The sequence below is a fragment of the Lonchura striata genome, chromosome 5, assembly GCF_046129695.1.
Source record: "Lonchura striata isolate bLonStr1 chromosome 5, bLonStr1.mat, whole genome shotgun sequence".
NCBI lineage: Eukaryota > Metazoa > Chordata > Aves > Passeriformes > Estrildidae > Lonchura > Lonchura striata.
Genome location: NC_134607.1, coordinates 16,780,968 through 16,801,032, shown reverse-complemented (window position 1 = coordinate 16,801,032; position 20,065 = coordinate 16,780,968). Strand labels below are relative to the sequence as shown.

The window sequence follows — 20,065 nt, the reverse complement described above, 5'->3', positions numbered from 1 at the left end:
TTTCTTTGATGAGGGAGAAAGCAATTTGAAAGCAGTCTTCACAGGTAATAGGAGGAACATTCCTCTTTCTATAGATTGTCTCTTAGAATTTAGCATGAATAGAAGAACTTCAACCTTAAACATTTAAGCAGGAAAAACAGACAACAAGGCCACAAAAATTATCAAAACCCCCTTTAAATTGATGTACTTTAAAACCCCCCAAAACAATCACAAAGAACATTATATATTTAATTTTCAAAGCAGCTTCCATTCCACATTTCTTATAGGCAGCTAAACAGATTAATCACTACATGTGAGCTGGAATTTAGATGCCTTCCAGGCAAATAAAAAGTTGTAGCCTGAGGTTAATAAAACACAGGAACAGAAAGAGAAATTAAACTCCAAATTCTCATATCGCACATTTCAAGTTTATTCCATTCATTCTTGCAACACAAACTTAAAAATACAGTATCATTTAGCATTCTGATGTCTGTGAACCATGATGATGAACCCAACTGTGTCAAAACAGTTAACAATGGTGAAAAGAGAAAGTCAAATATCAAAATGCACAGAGCACTATTTTTTCTTCTGTCACTGTGTAGAAAGATGATTGTTTATCCATTTACAAAATATAATTAAGACAAGTTTGTTTTGAAATTTTGCATGCAACACTGCAATTGCTTGACCTAGGACACTCTATTCTTACCAGCCTCTCCTACAAATAATCAATGTTATGTTCAGTTCCATTTAACTATTGTACTCCTTTTCTCATTTGCTCCCTGTAAGAAAAAAGGAGCAGAGGGTACAAAATTCGAAATATATTTAAGTTTATAACTTATTCAGCACAAATTTCAAAGGAAAAGGTTTAAGAACAGAGTGGATTTCCAAGTATATGCAATTCCAGTCTGACAAAGTATTTAAATTCTGTTTATAGAATGAAAAATAATTTACAGTTTGGTATTTTTATCTAGTTAGGACCTACTCAAAGATAGAGGAAGCCACCCATTATTTTTTCCACAAAATAGCTAGCAAGAAAGAAACAAATGAACAAGCCCAGTCTCCAGACAATTACAAATGTATAAGCTTTTATTTTTACTTTTTTTTTTCTTTCAAATCCTGGGCAACATGATTAAACACCTGTTATGTAGTGCAAAAAGCAGAAAAGTATTTCTTCTTTATAAGCCAAACATTAAATGCCATCTTTTTAACTATCTCAAAAGGCAGCTTGGGTATATATTACAGCCAAATTAACACTTGACTCACTGAAGTTTGTTTGTTTCTTTTTTCCCCTCCAGGATGAAGTAAGAAAAAATAAGGTGTCCCCATAATTGTAGAAAAAGGGAGGCAAAATTGCCTCAGTGAATCTCCAGAAGAGTTAGTACAAAGATGTTTCTTTCCTCGCTTAAATGAGAGTTAAAGGGAAGGGCAGAAAAGAATACAGAAGAAAAAAAAAAAAAAAAAAACAACAAAAAATACAAAACCACTATGGCCAGACAACTTGACACTAATCAACACAAAAAACTTGAATAATCAAGTTCTCCACGTAAAAACAGATAGCAGTTTTCTAGACTAGTATTTGAATAGCTAAGTATTTAATAGCATAATATGGAGGCAAATTGATGCCAAAGATTGTTACTTTCATAGCTGAATAAAGAGTTAAACCTATAGTCTGTGTTCACACTATTACAATGACATGACAATCCAGCACTGATCATAGATAAGATTAAAGAGTCCTCTTATAAATAGTTATTAAAAGCACTGTTCAACAAAAATTCTTGTTCTTTTATCAGCAGTTCACCAATTGATTTATCACTGATTTCCAACCCTTCTGCTCTACCTTGCCACCACCTCCAAGAAATAGAGTAATTGCACTGTACAGTTTATGGCCATAGAGTTGATTGTTTTTTCCATTGCTTTTCTTATGGTATGTGTAAATGTAAATCAGTTCCCGCTCTCGTTTTACCCTCTCAATGCAATGTTTTTCATATCTCAGACAAATCAATCCTAATATACAACATTATTCAAGTAAAACTAAGTCTCCATTAAATGAGTGGTAGTCACCAGTCTACTTCTAGATATCCTCTCAATTTCAACAGTGATATCAAAATAATATCAGCTACTTTTGTTTAAGAATTCAGCATGAGCTGTTATATACATTTGTTTTTCTGTATTGTGTTTGTCATCATAAAGTTTTAAATCTGTATTCCAAAAGAGAGGAACATGTATAGTTTGAAGTATAACCTGTTACTCAGTTTTAGGTGAACCAGGAGTCTAATGAAATTTTCAGGATAAAAGCCAGCAGCTCAGATATTCCTGAGGACCACAAGACATGATGGGAGTGCCTACTACATCATTAAATACCTTCCCATGAATGATCAAGACTCATACTTACTGTTATAGTAAATCTTATCTAAAAGTCAGTGGTTAATGTGGTATGGTCACACTGGGAACTTCCAGAACAAGCCTCATTTCTTAATGGAATTTAAAGAGATTCATCCATTTGACAATGAAACACTGATTTGAAGATATGCACAATTAAAAAAGAATAGTAGTAATTAGAGCAAGTTAAGACTTCTGCTTGTTCATCTTCCTGCTTCTACATCTGAACTTAGAAAGGTTCTATGTTTACCAGAAAAGTTTAGCAACAATATTCACCTGATATGAATGTCTAAATAACTACTGCTCATTTTCCACATTTGCCTTGATTATTCTGGTGTACCCAACAGCCTGGAGCTTTCACATGTGTCTAGGAATTTTATGCTGATGTGATGAGTAAAGAAATTTCATCTTACATTCCTTTTGGAAAAAAAACTACAGTAAAATTTTGACCTCTCTCTCAAAAGTAGTTACTTAAAATGTCTGTCCTGGACTAGAACAAATATGGGAAAGAAAGACTTCAAATTCAAGCATCAAAAAGTACCTTGGCAGATATTATGGAGTGTAACACCATCATGCCTCAACTGGTCTTTCTTGGTTTGCTCAAGAGTCAGAAAACATTAGTGTGACATCCAATTAGTCAATATAAAGAACAGCTCCAATAACTAGTATCAAAAGTCCTCAAAACTGCAACAGAAGCTTTAGGCAGAAGAAGAATAAAGCTACCCAATGAGAGAGAAGAGAGAAGAGCAACCCAGCCACCTACATTATTACTACACTTCAGATTATGGCAGACACTAAGAGCATGGGACTATTGTCTCCTTCACAATTAGTTTCAGGTACATAGCACTGTACTTCCATCTAAAGGAAATACTTCCATCCATCTAAAAAAAAATCTTAGTACTAATCTAGGAGGCTTACCAGCCAAATATTCAGCATGGTTTGTCTTCCTTCTTCCATTTTCACTAGAAATGGGAAGAGATTGTGCACTGGAAAGATGTCCTAGAGGGATTGTTCATAATAGCTTTCCACCCTCTCCAACCAGATTATCTTTGATAAGATAAGCCCCTAACTCGTCTGACTCATAAAGAATTTCTCTCCCCCCAAAGTATTTAGCTGAAGAAGCTGGAAGATGCAAAGAGTGACAGACAGGCAGCAGCGTGAGGCCACAGGAGAGACATTTAAGATATCAGTCCATCCGTCACTGAAGAAGAGCCTTGATTGCCTGGTTGTCAGTGGCTTCAAAGGCAGTTAGTCCATCTGGGCCTTTCACAGTCTTATCAGCACCCTGGAAACACAATGAGAAGGACTGTCAGTTCATAAAGCCAGGCTGCATCAGTACAGAGTGCTACAGAAAAAGTCAAAAGCTACATAACTTAAATAATTATATTGATTACCATACAGCTTTTTACTGCAGTGCCTTGTGTTCATTCAGAAACCAACCAGACAAGATTTATATACAGAACTTTTCAGCATGCAGCTAATCTGAGTTTCCAACTTTGTCATTTAAAAATAAAGAAAAAAGCAACAATTTTTGTTACACAGGAAGCTGCAAGTCCAACAAATTATCAGTTAATCTTAGACATTTTTTGTTTCCAGCAATTACTACTCTTATAAAACCAAAAATTCAGTATTACACACTTCTACAAAATCTATGGTGCAAGAAGTTCTCACATGCTAATTTACACAGGTAATACCTGGAAGAGCTGATTTACTAACAAATCATAATATATTTGTTCTATATCTCTTCCATTCTGAAAAAAAAAGGTCCCTGTTGATACATCAGAACAAAATTGTTCCAAGTCCAAAACTGTTCAGGTTTGTTTTGAAACAGAACAGGGAGGCAACAGGAAAATAAAGGCTAATGCACCAACTGGATAAATTGGAGCATAATGCACTAACCAGATAAATCAAAATTAGAATAAACTGCTGCAAGTAAGCACAAGCACAGTGCCAGATTTATGGGAGGAGAACAAAAGAAGGGAAACAGAGTGATTAACTAGTCATGTTTGCTTTGAGCACTGTGTAATCACATTCATGAAAGGGAAAACACAGACTAAACAGCTAAATAAAGGGACAAAAATTATTAGCAATCACAGGACTGATTTCATAAAAACTCTGTGAATCTTGCTTGAAAATGACAAGAAAAACACATTTTGTCAAAAGTGTGTACAGCAGAGGGTTGCCTTCAGTTTATGCATAAGCTCTCCACAAAGTAGGTACAAATCCCTTCTCAGTTACAAGGAAAACGTTAGTTACTATTAAGAACACTGAATAGTTTAAGAACATAATGGCTCTAGAATTTCCATAGCCTCTTCACTGATTAAACGCACAAAGCCTCACTGAACTTTCATACATAATACCATGTCTGTTCCCAAGACAACTCTCACTTCCCTAAACTTTTCTAACAGTCTAATAAACTGGATCTGATACCACTGTGATGTGCTACTACTTTTCACAACGCAGGATATTTCCCTCTCTGAAACTTGCATACTTTTTACTTGCATGTACTCAACCTGTCATTTGAAAAAGATGGTTTTGCAGTGGTTTTCATGGCAGCACTGCCAGTCTTGTGGTCCACTGGCCAAACTGATCCTCTTGGAGCTGCTCATCTTCCTTGTGGCCCCTAGAGACTCTCACTGCAAGAGATGCATTGAGTTCACTCCAGTGACAGGAGCAATTTTTAGTATTTCCTCTCTCCTATCACTTGGCCCAAACAGTACAAGGATGTTACAGTTCTTTGGGATATGAACATGAGCTGAATTAGCCTGTTCCCAACAAGTGACAATCTGATTACTGCAAACACACACTTGGGCTGAAACCATGGGAACATGTCTTGTAAAACATTTATTTTTCCCCTAAGAAAACCCCCGAGAGATTTAGCAGGTATTCAACACTTATAATCTTAGTTGTCCAGGGAAAAGAAAGGCAAGTAAGAGTACAAGTAGCTTATTCTACAGGTGTTGATTATTTCTACTGCTTAAATAGCACTAAAATCTGTGTGGAAATCAAGAAGGCTTCAAATCTGTTCCTTGATGTTAAGCTCAGAAAATCTTGATTTGAAGAAAAATGGAACTGTGCAGTAACTGACCTGACAGAATTTAAAGAACTTTAATTCATAAAACTCTCCACCAATGTGCCAGCATTTAGGGTACCAAAGATTAATGGTTAACTGAGGTAACTTTGAAGTATAAAGAGAGGTTTTAATCTTAACATAGGACTGCTCTCCCCCCTCAGAAAAATTATTGACATTCAAGATCTGGGTTTCTAAAACAGCTTTACTGAATGTAGGCTAAGAGGGTCATGACTACCTAAGGAGGACACCATTTATTAAAATCAGTACTAATAAATTTAGAAAATTGGCCATTAGCTAGACAGAAAGACTCCTGCCTACATTCAATAAAAAGAGAAGAAAACAATAAAGGTCAGGTCAAGAGGACTTTAATTTGCAGACATACAACACTGCCTGGAAGCAACTTCAATAAAAAAATCATAGAAGTACAATGATTTCATAGTATTCTCTACTTTCCCAAAGTAAAAAGTTACTAATATTTGTGTTATGTTCTACTCCAAAAATATACATACACAAGTAAATATAAACTCTCTCTCCTGGGCAGGGTAATAACAAACAAGAATGTTTGCCCACTTCAGTCACCAGGCAAAGCACAAATGTTAAATAGGCTCTGAGAGCCACATATGAGCTACTTGGCTCCAGCTGCAGTTCTGGAAAAAACCCAAAGCAACAAAAACAGAATCCGTGATGAGAGCTGTGCTCCCACAAAACTGACACCAGAACTGGGGGCACTTAAAGCTGGGAGAAGACTGGTTTACACAGAAAGCAGCAAACTGCTAAAAAGAGTTGCCAGATGACACAACAGAGGCAGATGTCTTCTTTTTCAAAAAGAATATGGAAGAATTCATGGTCAACAGATCTGCCAACACTTCTGAGCAGGGGACAGATGTATGCACCTCTGAAGTCCCCAATACAGCAACCATCAAAGAGGGGAATGAGTGAGCAGATATGGTCATACAGCTCTTTCTTCTGCCACTGTCAGAGAAGAAAAAAGGGGCTAAACTGCCCAACTTAACAGGATATTTCTCGTAAAACAAAAGCAGAACTATTTTGGAAGTTGAACAAATGGATGAAGTTTGTTGCCTCCCACACAACAACCCTCATTCTCCATTTGAAGCTTTCAAAACTGTTAATTGTCTATTTTAACATATTGGTTTCTCTGACACTAAAAAACCACCATTTTTTACATTACAAATCAAACACCAGGTTATTAAAGAAAAACATGGATCAATGTCTGAAACATTTATTGAAATACTCCTCCTTCTCCTCCCTTGCAATAGCTTGAGAGTCTCACGTAAAAGGTTTCAAACACCTCCACAGTCCATCCAGCACAGAAAGCAATGGAAAATGTTGGCTTAGTAACTGGGAAGAACATTAAACACTCAGGAATTTTTAGCTCTTTCAGTAGGGGTTGACTCCTGATTCCCAGGTATCTGCTACCAAAGAACATATGACTAAGGTACAAACCAGGTGTGATATGCTTAAACTAATGTTTAAACAAGGGTCATAAATAACTGTTAAGAGACAGAACAACCTCTACATATAAGCCCTGCCTCAAACAGACAGAGCTGATAAGACAACTTCCAGTTTGTAAATATTTCATCAGCTAGCCCATGTAAATGGGAAGCCATCAACATTTAACTCTGCATGAAGAAATCTGAAAGTAATTTATTATTTGAGGAACTTATCTAGGATGGAAAACCCTCCAAACCAGAAATGGAAATAAATAACATGGGGTAAAGGATACCTTATTTTTTTGATGGTCCTAAATGCAAGGATCAACCCTCACAATAATTTTAAGCAAGTTGGATACACCATTTGAATCCTAAATTAAGTCACTGCATTTGTTCACAAAAAAGCATAAGTAATATCAGACAAGATGAAAGAAGTTAAGTGAAATTCATGCAGCGTTAAGGCAGTTAAGGAAAACTTTACCCTGGAAGTGGCATATGAAATTATTACATGGCAAGAATTCCTTTGGCCAAATAACTTAAGTGTAATCATGAATGAGTGCAAGTGAATGGAGAAAAAAATGCTTAAGTTAACTACTGGCTTGGTAAAATTGATCACTTTTGTAATATAAATTGAAGTGCAAACAGAGACAGATTAAGCTTATTCTCCTCAGGACAAAATTTACAAGCTGGAGGACAGAGAAAGCTTGGCTTCCTACTTTTATTTCCCCTCCCTCTGCCAACCCAGATGTGTTCTCAGTCATCTGGCAAAAGCTGAGGGAAACCACACCTCTGAGCAACTTCACAGCAGAGATTCCTTCACATGAAGCACTTAAACAGCTGCCAAAGCCAAATCCACTGAAGGAGTGCAGTTTTTCCCCTTACTGATTTGCAGCTCTGTTCCCTATCTGGAGTCCACAATATTCTTATGGTCACTGTTACTTTTGCTATGCAATAGAAGTCCTTCAACTTTGTCCCTCAGCTATCTTTCACCATGATCAGAGTACCCTCTCTGTTTTAGCAACACAAATGGCATTTGTTTGATGTTCTGAACATATCATCTGGAGCATCACAATCTTATTGCAAAAAAAAAAAAAATCACAGTAACATATGCTTTGCTAACGGATAACTTGTTCGAAACATTCGAGTCTCACCTTTGAAAGAAGCAATTTCACACAGGAAACGTGGCCCTCATAGACTGCTGATAGGAGTGGTGTGATATTGTGTTTGTCTGGAGCCTGCAAATTGAGATTCAATTACTTGAAGGACAATTTCGGACAACATTATAAGGTTTCACAGAACTTTTAAATTTTATCAATGGTAGAGGAAGTAAAAAATTAAGAATATTAGCCAGAAATGCATTCCACAGGATTTTTAACCTCTTTTTTAATAGAGAAAATTATGGTTTAAAAAAGAGGTAATAGCAAGATACATCTTCCACAAGACTTTAAGGTATCCCAAAGCCTGTCCATCATTTTAGGCCAATGATGCAGTTTCAGCTGACAAATTTTGCCCAATTTAAAAACACTACTCCTAATTCTCCCATTTCAGAGGCAGCATCACTTCAGAAAACAGTTCTGGCTGAAACATTCTTTTGGCTCTTCTCTCTAAATTACAGTCCTGGAAAGAATAAGAAATGAAGCAACTGAAATGCTATTTTTAACTCTTGCTCAACTGGAAAAATTCCTAAGGAAGAGATAATCTTTCCAGACATCCAGGAGCAAAATCCAAGCATTTTTGTTACAAACTAAAGCTAAGATATCTTATGTGTTAACTTTTGGACAAGCATTCTAAGGCACAACATTTGGGGTGCATGGTTAAAGTATTTAGGAACTTAACTTCTGGAGAGCTGATATAGCTTAGTCAAGTATTTTCAAAACAAGAAGCCATGCATGCCAAGTTACAGCAAAATGTCTTGAACAAGAAAGAATGTCTTCAAAGAAAAAAACATGCTAATTTAACAGCTGATCCTGCCCTGGCTGAAGATGTCTTCTGAAACCCCTTCCAATAAATGCAAATATACATTGCAAACCTTATTCTGATGTGATTACTGGAATAATTTTTCTAATTGCAGTCAAATGAACTTTTAACTTTTTATAGCTACAAGCAACTTTTTTCCAGTGTATCCAAAGAGAAAATATTTAATAAGCATAATTGTAAATTTATAACATCTAGAATCCCACCTTTTAAATATCTTTAAATGCATTTAATTGTTTTGTTTGATTTATATCTTTCAGCAACCATTTAGGCACTAACACGAATTCCTTCGGTGTGTGTGGGAAGACTTTAGGACCTGTTTGCAAATACATCAATACATACATTAATGTCAGCTCCTTTCAAGAGCAGAAATTCCAGAATCTCAAGCTGGCCACAGTCTGCTGCATAGTGAAGAGGCTTCCTCCCACCTTCAAGTGTCCGGTTGACATCTTCACCCTTCAAAATAAACATAATCTCATCAGCAAAATTTTAGAGCTAACACATGAGGAAGAGCTTGAAAGTAATCCAAAAACCTTCAAACATGATGAAGAATGTTCCACCCAAATATTTCAGTCACTGCACAAGAAAAATGAAAATTAAGTCGCTCAATTTCAATTCCCTCACATCTGCATTTATGACTCCAAGACAACCTTGATCCCTTGTTCTGTACTGCATCAAGTACCAAGTGCACTAGGTAACTCCTGATTAAAAAAAAAAAATCAAACCAAACCAGTAAGAAAAAAAAAATCGTTAGCTCATTTTGCTTCTCTTGCCCTACAGCTAGGATCACAGTTACCTGGCTAAGTTCCTTTATCTGCTTCTATGAATACTGAAGCTTTGCATAATGACAAACCAGTTGCACAGAAATAAGTCAGCATCATAACTACCAGCGAGTCCAGGCCATCCATAATTTAAAACCCAATTATGAAACTACGCACCCTGTTTTATAAATAGAACTTGCCAATTCCACAGGATATAAACAAGTCTGAAGAGTCAAGCAAATCAGGCCACAGGAAGTTGTACTCTAATGCCTCTCATACGAGTGGACTGAGACATCTCCTAAGGCGTAAACAAAATTTAATTTACTGAGTACCTAATCAGCTTTGTTTCCTCACCTTGGGTTGTGCAACTAAGGATAAACTGATTTACTGCCCTTCATTAGTGACAAGAAACCAACTAGAGTCAAGCTGTGTGGTAAGTGGCTTCTTGTTCTTCTGTGTAAGGAACCTTAGTATTTTAGGAATTGGCTACATTTTGCATCATACCTCAAGCCCTGTATCTCCACAGAAAAACAATCAGAAGAATTTCAGCTGCAGCACCAATTCATACTTCTCTATAGAGCCTGTGCAGTTCCCTCACTCCTGTCCCAAAGTTTTAAAAAGTACACAGACTAGAGGAATTGACATATATCTTCCAGACATTACTTCCCTTCTAAGAATGGAAGAAAAGATTGCCAGAAGGATATCTTATTCTGCTTTTGATATTCTATATAATCAGTTTTACACTACTAGTCAAATAACAAGATGACCTAGTTATTCTCCTCTCTTCTCAATAAAATATTCAATTATTCATCATATACCCTTGTAGCAGATAGTACTGTGACGTTGCTTCTAATTTGCTGAATTTCATTGACAATTAAGTTCCAATTATAAAAAAAAAAATCAACCAGATCAAAGTAGGCTAATAGCACATAAATAGTCTGGGAAAGCATATAAAGAAGCAGCATATACTTATGTTGAACATTAAACTCTTTACCCATACTTTTATTTGCACATGGACTCTTCCCACCAATTTTAAAACAACTGGCATTTATATAACCCATCGTGTTTGCTGATACATTAGGGATTGTGTGTACATGTTTGAGAAGCCAACCACATGAAAGCCAGATAATAACCAACCCAAACCAAACCAACCTTTCTAAAGTCTGACACATGCCAAGACATGGTAGGAATAGGTGCATGGGAGAAGGGCAGGCAAACTAAGTCCTGGGACAGCACACAGTCAAGCCACAAAGTTCACAGTCCAAAGGAAAGTTAAAGTCATCACTTGTCAAGATTAGGACAGTCCAGCAAAGTTCTCACTTCCTTAAGCTTATAAATATTATTTGGCTTGCTGGCTTATACTATAGTAGTTTTTCTTCTGATTTTAAAGAATAAAACAAAGGTCCTCTGTTCTCTCCTAAGCTGACTGTGGAATAAATTCCTGCTGGATGATGAACTTTCAGAGAGGAAAATAGCCCATCCAAACTCCTAGTTTTTTAAGATCCCCGTAAAGATGATGAAAACATGTTTATAGGGGAGTACCTAGCAAAAGATTCGCAAATAAAGATGTTCCAAACACAGATTACATGGTATTGAATACTGGCACTGAGAACACGTATCATTAACATTCAAAGTAAAACATCAGAACATTTTAGTCTGAATTAACAGGACACAGACATCATATAAGTTAAAAAAAATTAAAAACAAGTACTCCTATATTCTGCAATAAACCAAGTTAAATATCCAGTTGTTTCATAGGTTTGAAAAGCCACAGTAAAACAGATCACTGAATATCATAAAGCTTTACCTGGCCTTTCCTACTCCCAGTCCAAGAAATATAGAAGTAGGAAGAGAGATAAAGCAATTTATTTAATATGCAGGGATCAAACTCTGGCAAAACCATTTGTTTCAAATTCAGTCACCAACACATAAACACTAAAAAACTTGCAGGACTCCTCACAGGTAATTTCTCTCTGGGCTTTAGATCTCCTATTTCTATTGCCTAGGGCATCTCTCTGTAGGACTAGCAGTGATTTCCAAAGTGAGGTGTGAAAACCCAGAGAGATGTGCAAGACAATGCACTGGGGTGTGAAAAGAAAATATATACTGCACTATTAATAAAATGTAAAAATAACATTTATTTCATCTTTAGTTCATCTTTAATTTCCATGTTTGAGGTATATTTTATAATGTGCACATTACACAGTACAGGAGTACATACTGAAGTTGCCTTAAATATCAAGTCCCAGTCCCCCTGCTCAGGGCCAGGCTGGATGGGTCTAGTGCAAGGTGCCCATGCAGGGGGGTTGGAACTAAATCTTCAGGCATAAGATAAAGACTTGAGCCCCTGCCTTATAAATGAGACAGCTCTGGTGCAGGGGTGGCTAATTATGCCAACAAAATGAGACAACGTTGTCTCTCAAGCCCTGTCATAGGTGGGTGCAGGAAACAGCACACAAGTAAAGATTCAAATAAAAATGTTATCTGTGCATCAAGTTTTCCAAATTTACTGTGGTTTTGAATAATACTGGCCAAACATGCCATAAGGAATGTTATGAACTTGGGTATCAGCAATCTTAGGAGGTGATGATTCTTAACACAGAACTCTGGGACAGCAAAGTAACCAATATATTGGTGGGCTGAAACTAAGCTGCTGAAGGTTTACACTAAAAATCACCATCCCCTGCACATGGTCAGAATCCACATGAACTGACAAAATGGAGCATAATTTTTCCTTTACACTCACAGGAACAAATCTTCTGTGCACTAGACCAAAAGTGACAGAATGATTCTTCAAGGAAGTTTTATGGGACTTCTGCCATCTTCTAGAGTCTAACAGAATAGCAAGGAGGTTAACCTGTGTATTTGGAGGAGATACAATTAAGCCAGGATCAAGCAATCCTATCACCCTCAAAATAAAACATAGCTTCAGTCAAAGGTCAGGCCTCTCCTGAAAGATTATTTATTTTCTCTTTCTAGAGCAGACCATAAATTCACTAACAATGATGCAAATATTTGTGCACAGCTTCAGAAAGTAATTTGCTCATACAAAAGAAAAGACACAATCACCTCTTTATTAACCTTCCAGAATACACTGAATTTACTCAGTCAGGTATTTAAGGTTGTCTGGCATAAACCACATGAGTACAGGTTTTTTTTTTTTTCAGATCAAAGACCCAGGGCACAAGCTATGCAATAGCATTAAAAACCTGTTACACCCATGAAACATCAGTTCCCAGGTATCTGCTTTAATCCCCTCTATTAAAATGTGATTATGGATAAAGAAAAACCTGTGTGATTCTCCAATTACTAAACAAGACAACATAAAAGAAGACTTTTATACCCTATTTCAAAAAGTCACATAAAATGGCTAACAGAAGAACATTAAATTAGGAGATCTTAAGGTATCAATGTCAGCTGAAACATGGCTATCAATTTTTCACTGCAGTACAGGAAAATAAAAACTGGAAACTCACTTCCAAGTACTTTTAAGAACTTTGCTTTTTAACTAAGAGTAGGATTCATTATAGCACCCTATGAATGCAACTATCACCCACTTTCTGTAATGGAGCAATTTAATCCATAAAAACATCTGTTCTAAATAATTTCTTAAGTGAATACTGTCAAAAGTAGTTACTCTTGAACTTAATTCTTTCATTACCCTCTCACACATTTTCCTTGCTTTACCTTCTCTTGACACTATACCTACGCAAAATCCTTTGTTAAATCCCATGTCCTTTTCCAGTTTAGCTCCAGCCAAAACTTTGGCTTTTTTAGTTCCATCCCTGCACACCCTGGGGAAGTGCCTATGTTCTTCTTGAGTACTCACCCCTAATTCCCATTTTTATGCTCCCCTCTTTCTTCCTGAGCTCAGAGAGGAGATCCTGACAGCCAAGTTGCCCTCATGTACACCTGATGGATGTCACAGAGTAATCTGGAAAGATCTGCACCTTAACAGCTACCCTGAATAAGTTGTGCCAAATTTCATTCCTTTTTCTTTTGCAGCCCTTGTTAAAAGAATGAACCAGAGTTTGCTGACTTTGTTCCTAATGCACATTATGACATCAGCTCCATGAAAATGTTGGATGACCAAGCTTAGTCATAAAGTACAAGTTCTGAAGCTCATTATTTTCCAGGGAGATTATTTAACCACATCAAACTGACTCCATCCTTCAACTGCCCCTGCCTTTCTGCAGCCTTTATTACACAAGGCTGTATTCAATGCCTGCCTTGGTCTCCCTTTATCTGTTAATTCCCTCTTTTCCCAGCTCCTGACAATTTCAGAAGCATCAACATTTATGGCCAAATGAGCTAAACTCAAGTTTAACCTCATCTAATGCCATTCTAGAACCCCTACAGCACACTGCAGGTGCTTCAAGCACAGGCTTGTTTTTCAGTGGCACAGGAACTGAAACCAAACCTGAGCCAGGTGTTCCCGTGAGCACTGTGGTTTGTCAGAAGTGTTGTTCTAGAACATTACTGCCAGGATACAAATGTCACTGCTCACCCTTTAATAAAGCACCAACTTCCCTCCTGTTGTGGCAGCAACAGCTCTGCTACTTTCAGCCAAAGTTTGACCCTTCCCACCCCTGCACCAGAATTAGTGGCTGAATGATGAATCCAATGAGGGAACTAATCAATGTGAGAATTTATTCGATCATTTCCTTCATCTGTTCCATGACTTGGCACCTGAACACACCAGCAATTAGTAGCTGGGATTTACACTGCAGTTCTACCACAGGAATAGAAACTGACAATTGTGGCCTCATTAAATTCTATTGCATAGGTTAACTGTATTAGTAGAGCAGTGCCTGTAATACTTGTGGCATTAAAATGCTCTTTCAGATTTAGAAACAACTCCATATCCCCATCTGTACTTATCATGCAAAAATAACTGCATCTCCTCTTTTCATGCATTCCTTTCATTTCAGTTTTAATGAAGGAAATCAGATTCCATGAAGTCAGATGTCCTTAGAGTGTAGGGAACCCTGTTGCAGGAGCTACTGTGTAAGTCCTGTCTTCATTATTCTAGGAAAGAAAAGAACTCACTGCACAGTCTGTTGCATTACTTCCATCTCTTTGCATACAAGGGATGGCCACCCTTACAGTGTATTAGATAACTTTGACATTTTAAATATAGCAACAATTTGCTGTCTCAGTGGGAAAGAGGAAGAGTAAAAAATCCTCTTTCTATAAAGAAAAGTTAAAGCCCTGTGGATGACATATTTTGACTATTTTGCTGCATATTGAAAATACTACTTCCAAAAATATTGTATTTACTATTTTTCCCACAGGCTTTGTTTATGCTGGTTGTATCATTTGTTTTTAAAAATTCAGAGATTAAATGAAGTAAATAAATGGTGTTGGATATACTCTCAAGACATGCCTTGCTATAACAGAAATTATATTGGTATCCACTGAATGAAATATTTTTCTCCAATATAACTAAGTTTTAGTTTTTAAAGAAAACTAAGTGCGTGAAATATTAAGTTGTAAGTTTTGAAGTGGAACATACATAAACTGAACTTTGAAATCACTTAAAAACAATATATGCTTTGGTCTTCTGAAGGAAGAGCAAGCTTGGATAAATGATACCTGTAGAAAAAATTATTAGCCATGTACTAAAACAGTTTAGAAAACTGTACTTGTACTTCCACAGTGGGTATGTGGGGGGCATGGATGAACTGATTGTGTCTTAATCTTCCCCAAACACTCCATTTTCTCACATCCCTTCAATCGTTCTCCACTATAATTTTCTCCAGATTAATTCATCACTGGAAAGACTTTTAAAAAAGCCACAAGCCACACTCCCACCCCTCAAATACCCACAAACACCAAGTAAGTACTCTGAAGAAGAAAATAAGTTATTTTTGCCATTCTACTAAAATTCTCAAAATGGTCATATTTTAAGTGCTTAAGACAAAGTACTTCACTGTTTAATCTGTGTTTCAGTTGTATGTTCACAGATTTTTCTAAGTGTTTACTGCTGCCACATGGCAGCTCTGGGGCCCATCTAACCAAAAGTTACCTCTCTAGCTCACCTTGACTGAGCATCCCTAAAAACAATACACCAGAAACAACTGAAAAAATACTCATTTTCTACATACAAAGTCAATCATTCTGCAATTTCTAAAATAACTGTGAGCTTAAAAATATTGTACACAAACTTCTGTCCTCACTCAAACAGTAAAAACAAGATGATGTTTTTTATATAGTTAATCTATGGGTCAGAAACACTGGTGGTATTAGGGAAAACTTAAATACCACACTTCCTGAAATCTGACTAATAATCTAAAAATATAAGGAGAGTTTAATTCTACAAGCGTGTCAGTCTAGTGACTCATGACATTACAGACTATTTAAGGCTGAAAGGGAACTTTGGAGGTTATGGAGTCTCACATTTGCTCAAAGTAGGTCCAATCAGCTCAGGCTGCTCAGCTGAGTTCCACAGACCTCCAAAGACTGAGGATTACAAAAGTTCTCCAGGCATAAGCCCTTTCCATGGTTTGATCATCCTCACAGGGAAGAGTTTTTTCTCTTACACCTCACCAGAATTTCTTGCATTTTAACTGGAACTGTTGTCTCTTTCACTGTGCACAACTAAGCAGACATCTCTATATCCTGCCCTTTGTATGCAAAGGTAGCTATAAAATCTTCCCTTTATCTTCCTAAAAGGAAAACCCAAAAAATCTAACAACAAAACCCAAAAAAACAAGCTATCACAATTCTAACAGCACCAACCTGTATATCCTTCACCTACCAATAAAAACCAGAGGTAAAAAAAGCTTTTATAATTTTTTTCAATAGGTCCTTTGCTCCGTAAGCAGTTGGTACAGATCTTTCTATGCCTTCCAGATTCCTAACTAACTTCACTTCAGCTGTCATACCTCCTCCATCTCTTGTACAATGTTTCTAGATTCCTTCCAGTGAACCATTTTGCTTTCCCCTTCTCAGTAACTCTATTTGCTATAAATTCGTCAAAATAGGTGACCCAGGATGCAAGCTGTAGTATTGAAAGACACTCAGCATTTCTCCTGCTCTCATGTAAGAGTTACAAGTTCTAAAGAAAGGCCCCTGCAGGATCTTGAGCTTCTCCACTTTAGAAAGGTTGCACTAATACCTTGTTTATATTCAAGCAGCTCAATTACAGCTAAGCACAGGTACAGTCTGGGCAGAGAATGGATCAAGAGCTGTCCTAGCTGGGGAGAAGGACTTGGGGTGTTGGTGGATGAGAAGCTTTGACACATCTCAACAAAGGATGCTTGCAGCTCTGAGAGCCAAATCTACCATGGACTGCACTCAAAGCCACGGGGCCAGCAGGTCAATTCTACCCCTCTTCACTCACCTGCAGCTCTGGGAAACATTTAGATGAGATACTAGGAAGAAATTTTTTACTGAGAGGGTGGTGAGGCACTAGAACAGGTGGCCAGGAAAGGCTGTGGATGCCCCATTCCTGGAAGGTTTCAGGGCCAGGGAGGATGGAGCTCTGAGCAACCTGGTCTACTAGAAGGCATCTGTGTCTATGGTAGGGAGGATGGAGCTAAATGATGTTTTAAGTTCTTTCCAACCCAAACCATTCTATGATTATATGAAATAACACAAAATCACAGAAACAGAACACTTTCATCATAGAAACAGAACTTTATATAGCTTTTCTCCTCCGAATTCTTCTTCCATAAATCAGCTGTTCAAGCACAGAACAGGATCTGTTTTTCAATTAACTTTGAAGACTTGAGAAGAACTAAAATTGAGTATGAGTTCAAACACAAAAAGCCAACACAGTAGGCTGAGTTTTACCAATGAAGACTCAACTGCTACTACCCCAGTTTTCTGACTATTGGAATTTTATCACTATTGATAAAATTAATCCTTGGGCTTATGTGCAGAAGTACTAGATTTCCCATATGATCTCAACAAGAGTGCTTTCCTGATCCTCAGTCTGCCTCTGGAATGATTCTGTATAGGTTCCATTCTGTAAACCTTGTTCTCACCTAAAGCACCGATTCACACGCTGCCAACCTTAACTGCAAACTGGAACAAAATACACCCACACACCCAAGAGATGTGTTTTTATAAAACATGTTGAAGAAATCTGACAGCATTGTAGAATACCAGGTCTTAACAATGTAGCTTGCTACAAAAAATAGTCACCTGGTCTGCCCTTTAGGCCTTCACTTCAGTGATCCCAGAACATTCCAACAGCTCAAAACAGTCTCAGAGTCTAAAAAGCAGCGCTGACTTTGATGAAGCTGTTTTAATTCTTGCCAAGACAAACTGATTTAGCCAACCAAAATCCATGCTAGCACTTTCACAGGTTCCTGGAGATTACCAATTGGAAAAGACATTAGGTATGAATTACTGAATCCATTTTATGGTGCATCTAAAAAAAAATATTGTTTTCAAGTGTAAAATTAACAGTACTCTAAACAGCTTTGACTAGCAGAGAAAATAAATTAATTTCTTCCAAGCTGGTTATAAAACTTTTTTTAAATACTTTGTTATGGTAACTGAAATGAGCACCAGCCTGAAGCAACTTTTGCTGGGTAGAGAGGTTAAATTTTTGCATCTGTGACAGGAATTGACACAGCTTTACACATCATCTGCCTTAATGTAAATCTGAAGGTAACTGAACCACCAGCCCAGCACTTTCGACAAGGAAACAATTTATTCAAGTTTTTGTATATTTCATCATAACATTAGTCCAGTGTGCTGTTTTCACATTCCCATCTGTTTTAACTACGAGCAAGAACAATTCAAGTGACCAGCTCAAACCAAGTCAGTGCAACATATCATTTAAACTTCTGTACATTTTTTTTCCTATAAATGGAAAAAACTTTTGACATATGATGCCTGAGGGATTGCAGACCTAAGAACTGGGCAGAGCAGATGGAAAAGATAAATTTCACATTTCCACTCAACCTGTTTTATTGGAAAAACTTTTAAAACAGTACAGGAGGCCTAAGAAGAAGCAACAGTATTTTATCATTTATGTCCAGCAAGTTTATTTTGTCTCAAGTTTTCTTGTCTCTATCTTCTGATTCACAAGAAAAATGACTGTTTCACTAATAGTCACAAAATATTCCAATCAAGATCAAGAGTGGAACCTGGTGAAATAACTAATAACTCAAAGTCTTGGTTAAGCCAAAGAGCAGAAAGGGAAGTAAAAATATTAATGCTGTAAGCTGTGAATTGTTTATGATTTTGAAGCTGATTTATTCAGTTAAAAACTTGCAATAAGATCCTGCCAGAGCCAATGAAATCAACTCACTGTAAGTAGGTAGTTTCCAACGGCAACTGCAGAAATTTTGTGTGCCAGATCTGAATTTTTATGTGAATCTCCTACATTCTCAAAAATTACTTACTTTCAGTCCACACAAAAATATCAGTGTAACCCAGCCTCCACCAGCCTGCACAGGGACAACTGCTATTGCTGCTCAGTGGTTCAGCACAGTTCATATTCCAACCATTCCAGGAGTTTTCCAACTGCAGCCTGAGTGGACTTCAGTTGTCTGCAGACAAATGAACTGAAGCAAATGACCTAGATTTGTTGTGCGGGATAACCACTTTGCACTTGGAGAATTTCAGGAAACCTAAAAGTTTGTTGGGTTTTGTGTAACAGCTGAGAGTGACTGCATTAGCTAAGGCTCCCTACTGATTATTTTTGTGTTTACCCTGAGAGAGATTTAATAACATCTTTTCAACTCCTCTGGGTGTTTTATTCCCTGTCCTCTAAATTTTGTAACCTGAAGCAAAAAGGAATTTTCTCTCATATGTCTTCTTTCTACCCTCCATGCTTTGGGAAATATATGGGACAAACTGATTTTACACCAAATAGAAATAAAACACAAACAGAAATAGCAAAAACATCCACAAGAAATCCTGTAGAGATTGTGATCAAAAAACCAAATCCAAGTTAACAGATGTTGAGAAGGGAACTTAAATACAGAAAGTTAAATCCCCATGGAAGAAGCTGAAGACATGAGTATCAAATTTTCATTATTTTTCTGGATTCACTTCTAGTATTTGCTATTAGTTTATCCTGAAATATCCAACAGAGCTTTCATTTAAAAAAATATTTAAAAAAGGCTACTCAAAGAATTTCAGCACAACATTCCCCCTAAAAGACCCTCATCAGTTTATCAAAAAGGGGGTTTCTGTTTTGAGGATAGCATGTGTCTCTCCAGCTGGCATTTTGCAACAAATTCTACAACCAGGACAGATGCAGATGTCCATGTAAAAAATGGATATCTACTCTGCAGTCCTCTACTTTAGGAAAAGCCTTAATTGCTAATAGTAACCCCAATACTTGGTCTATAAAAGTTAAGGAAATTAATTATGAACCTGATGATGAATTTTGTCTGCATTAATGTAATATCTAAAGTACTCTGAAAAACTTTTAAAGTGCTGCTACACTTATTCCACTTATTCTGGCTTAAGCCAAGAAAAAG

The 20,065-nt window shown here is 36.9% G+C and overlaps 1 protein-coding gene across 1 annotated transcript in view; it reads right to left on the bottom strand.

Moving 5' to 3' along the window:
* Nucleotides 1–393: 393 nt before the first annotated feature.
* MTPN (myotrophin) overlaps nt 394–20,065 on the bottom strand; it is a 30,453-nt gene continuing 10,781 nt past the window's right edge. The window contains exons 2-4 of the mRNA XM_021552050.3: nt 9,199–9,312; nt 8,034–8,117; nt 394–3,643 (exon numbers count right to left, since the gene is read on the bottom strand). Of these exons, the coding sequence (XP_021407725.1) occupies nt 3,557–3,643; nt 8,034–8,117; nt 9,199–9,312 (285 nt within the window). The 3' untranslated portion in view covers nt 394–3,556. The remainder of the gene's footprint in view (nt 3,644–8,033; nt 8,118–9,198; nt 9,313–20,065) is intronic.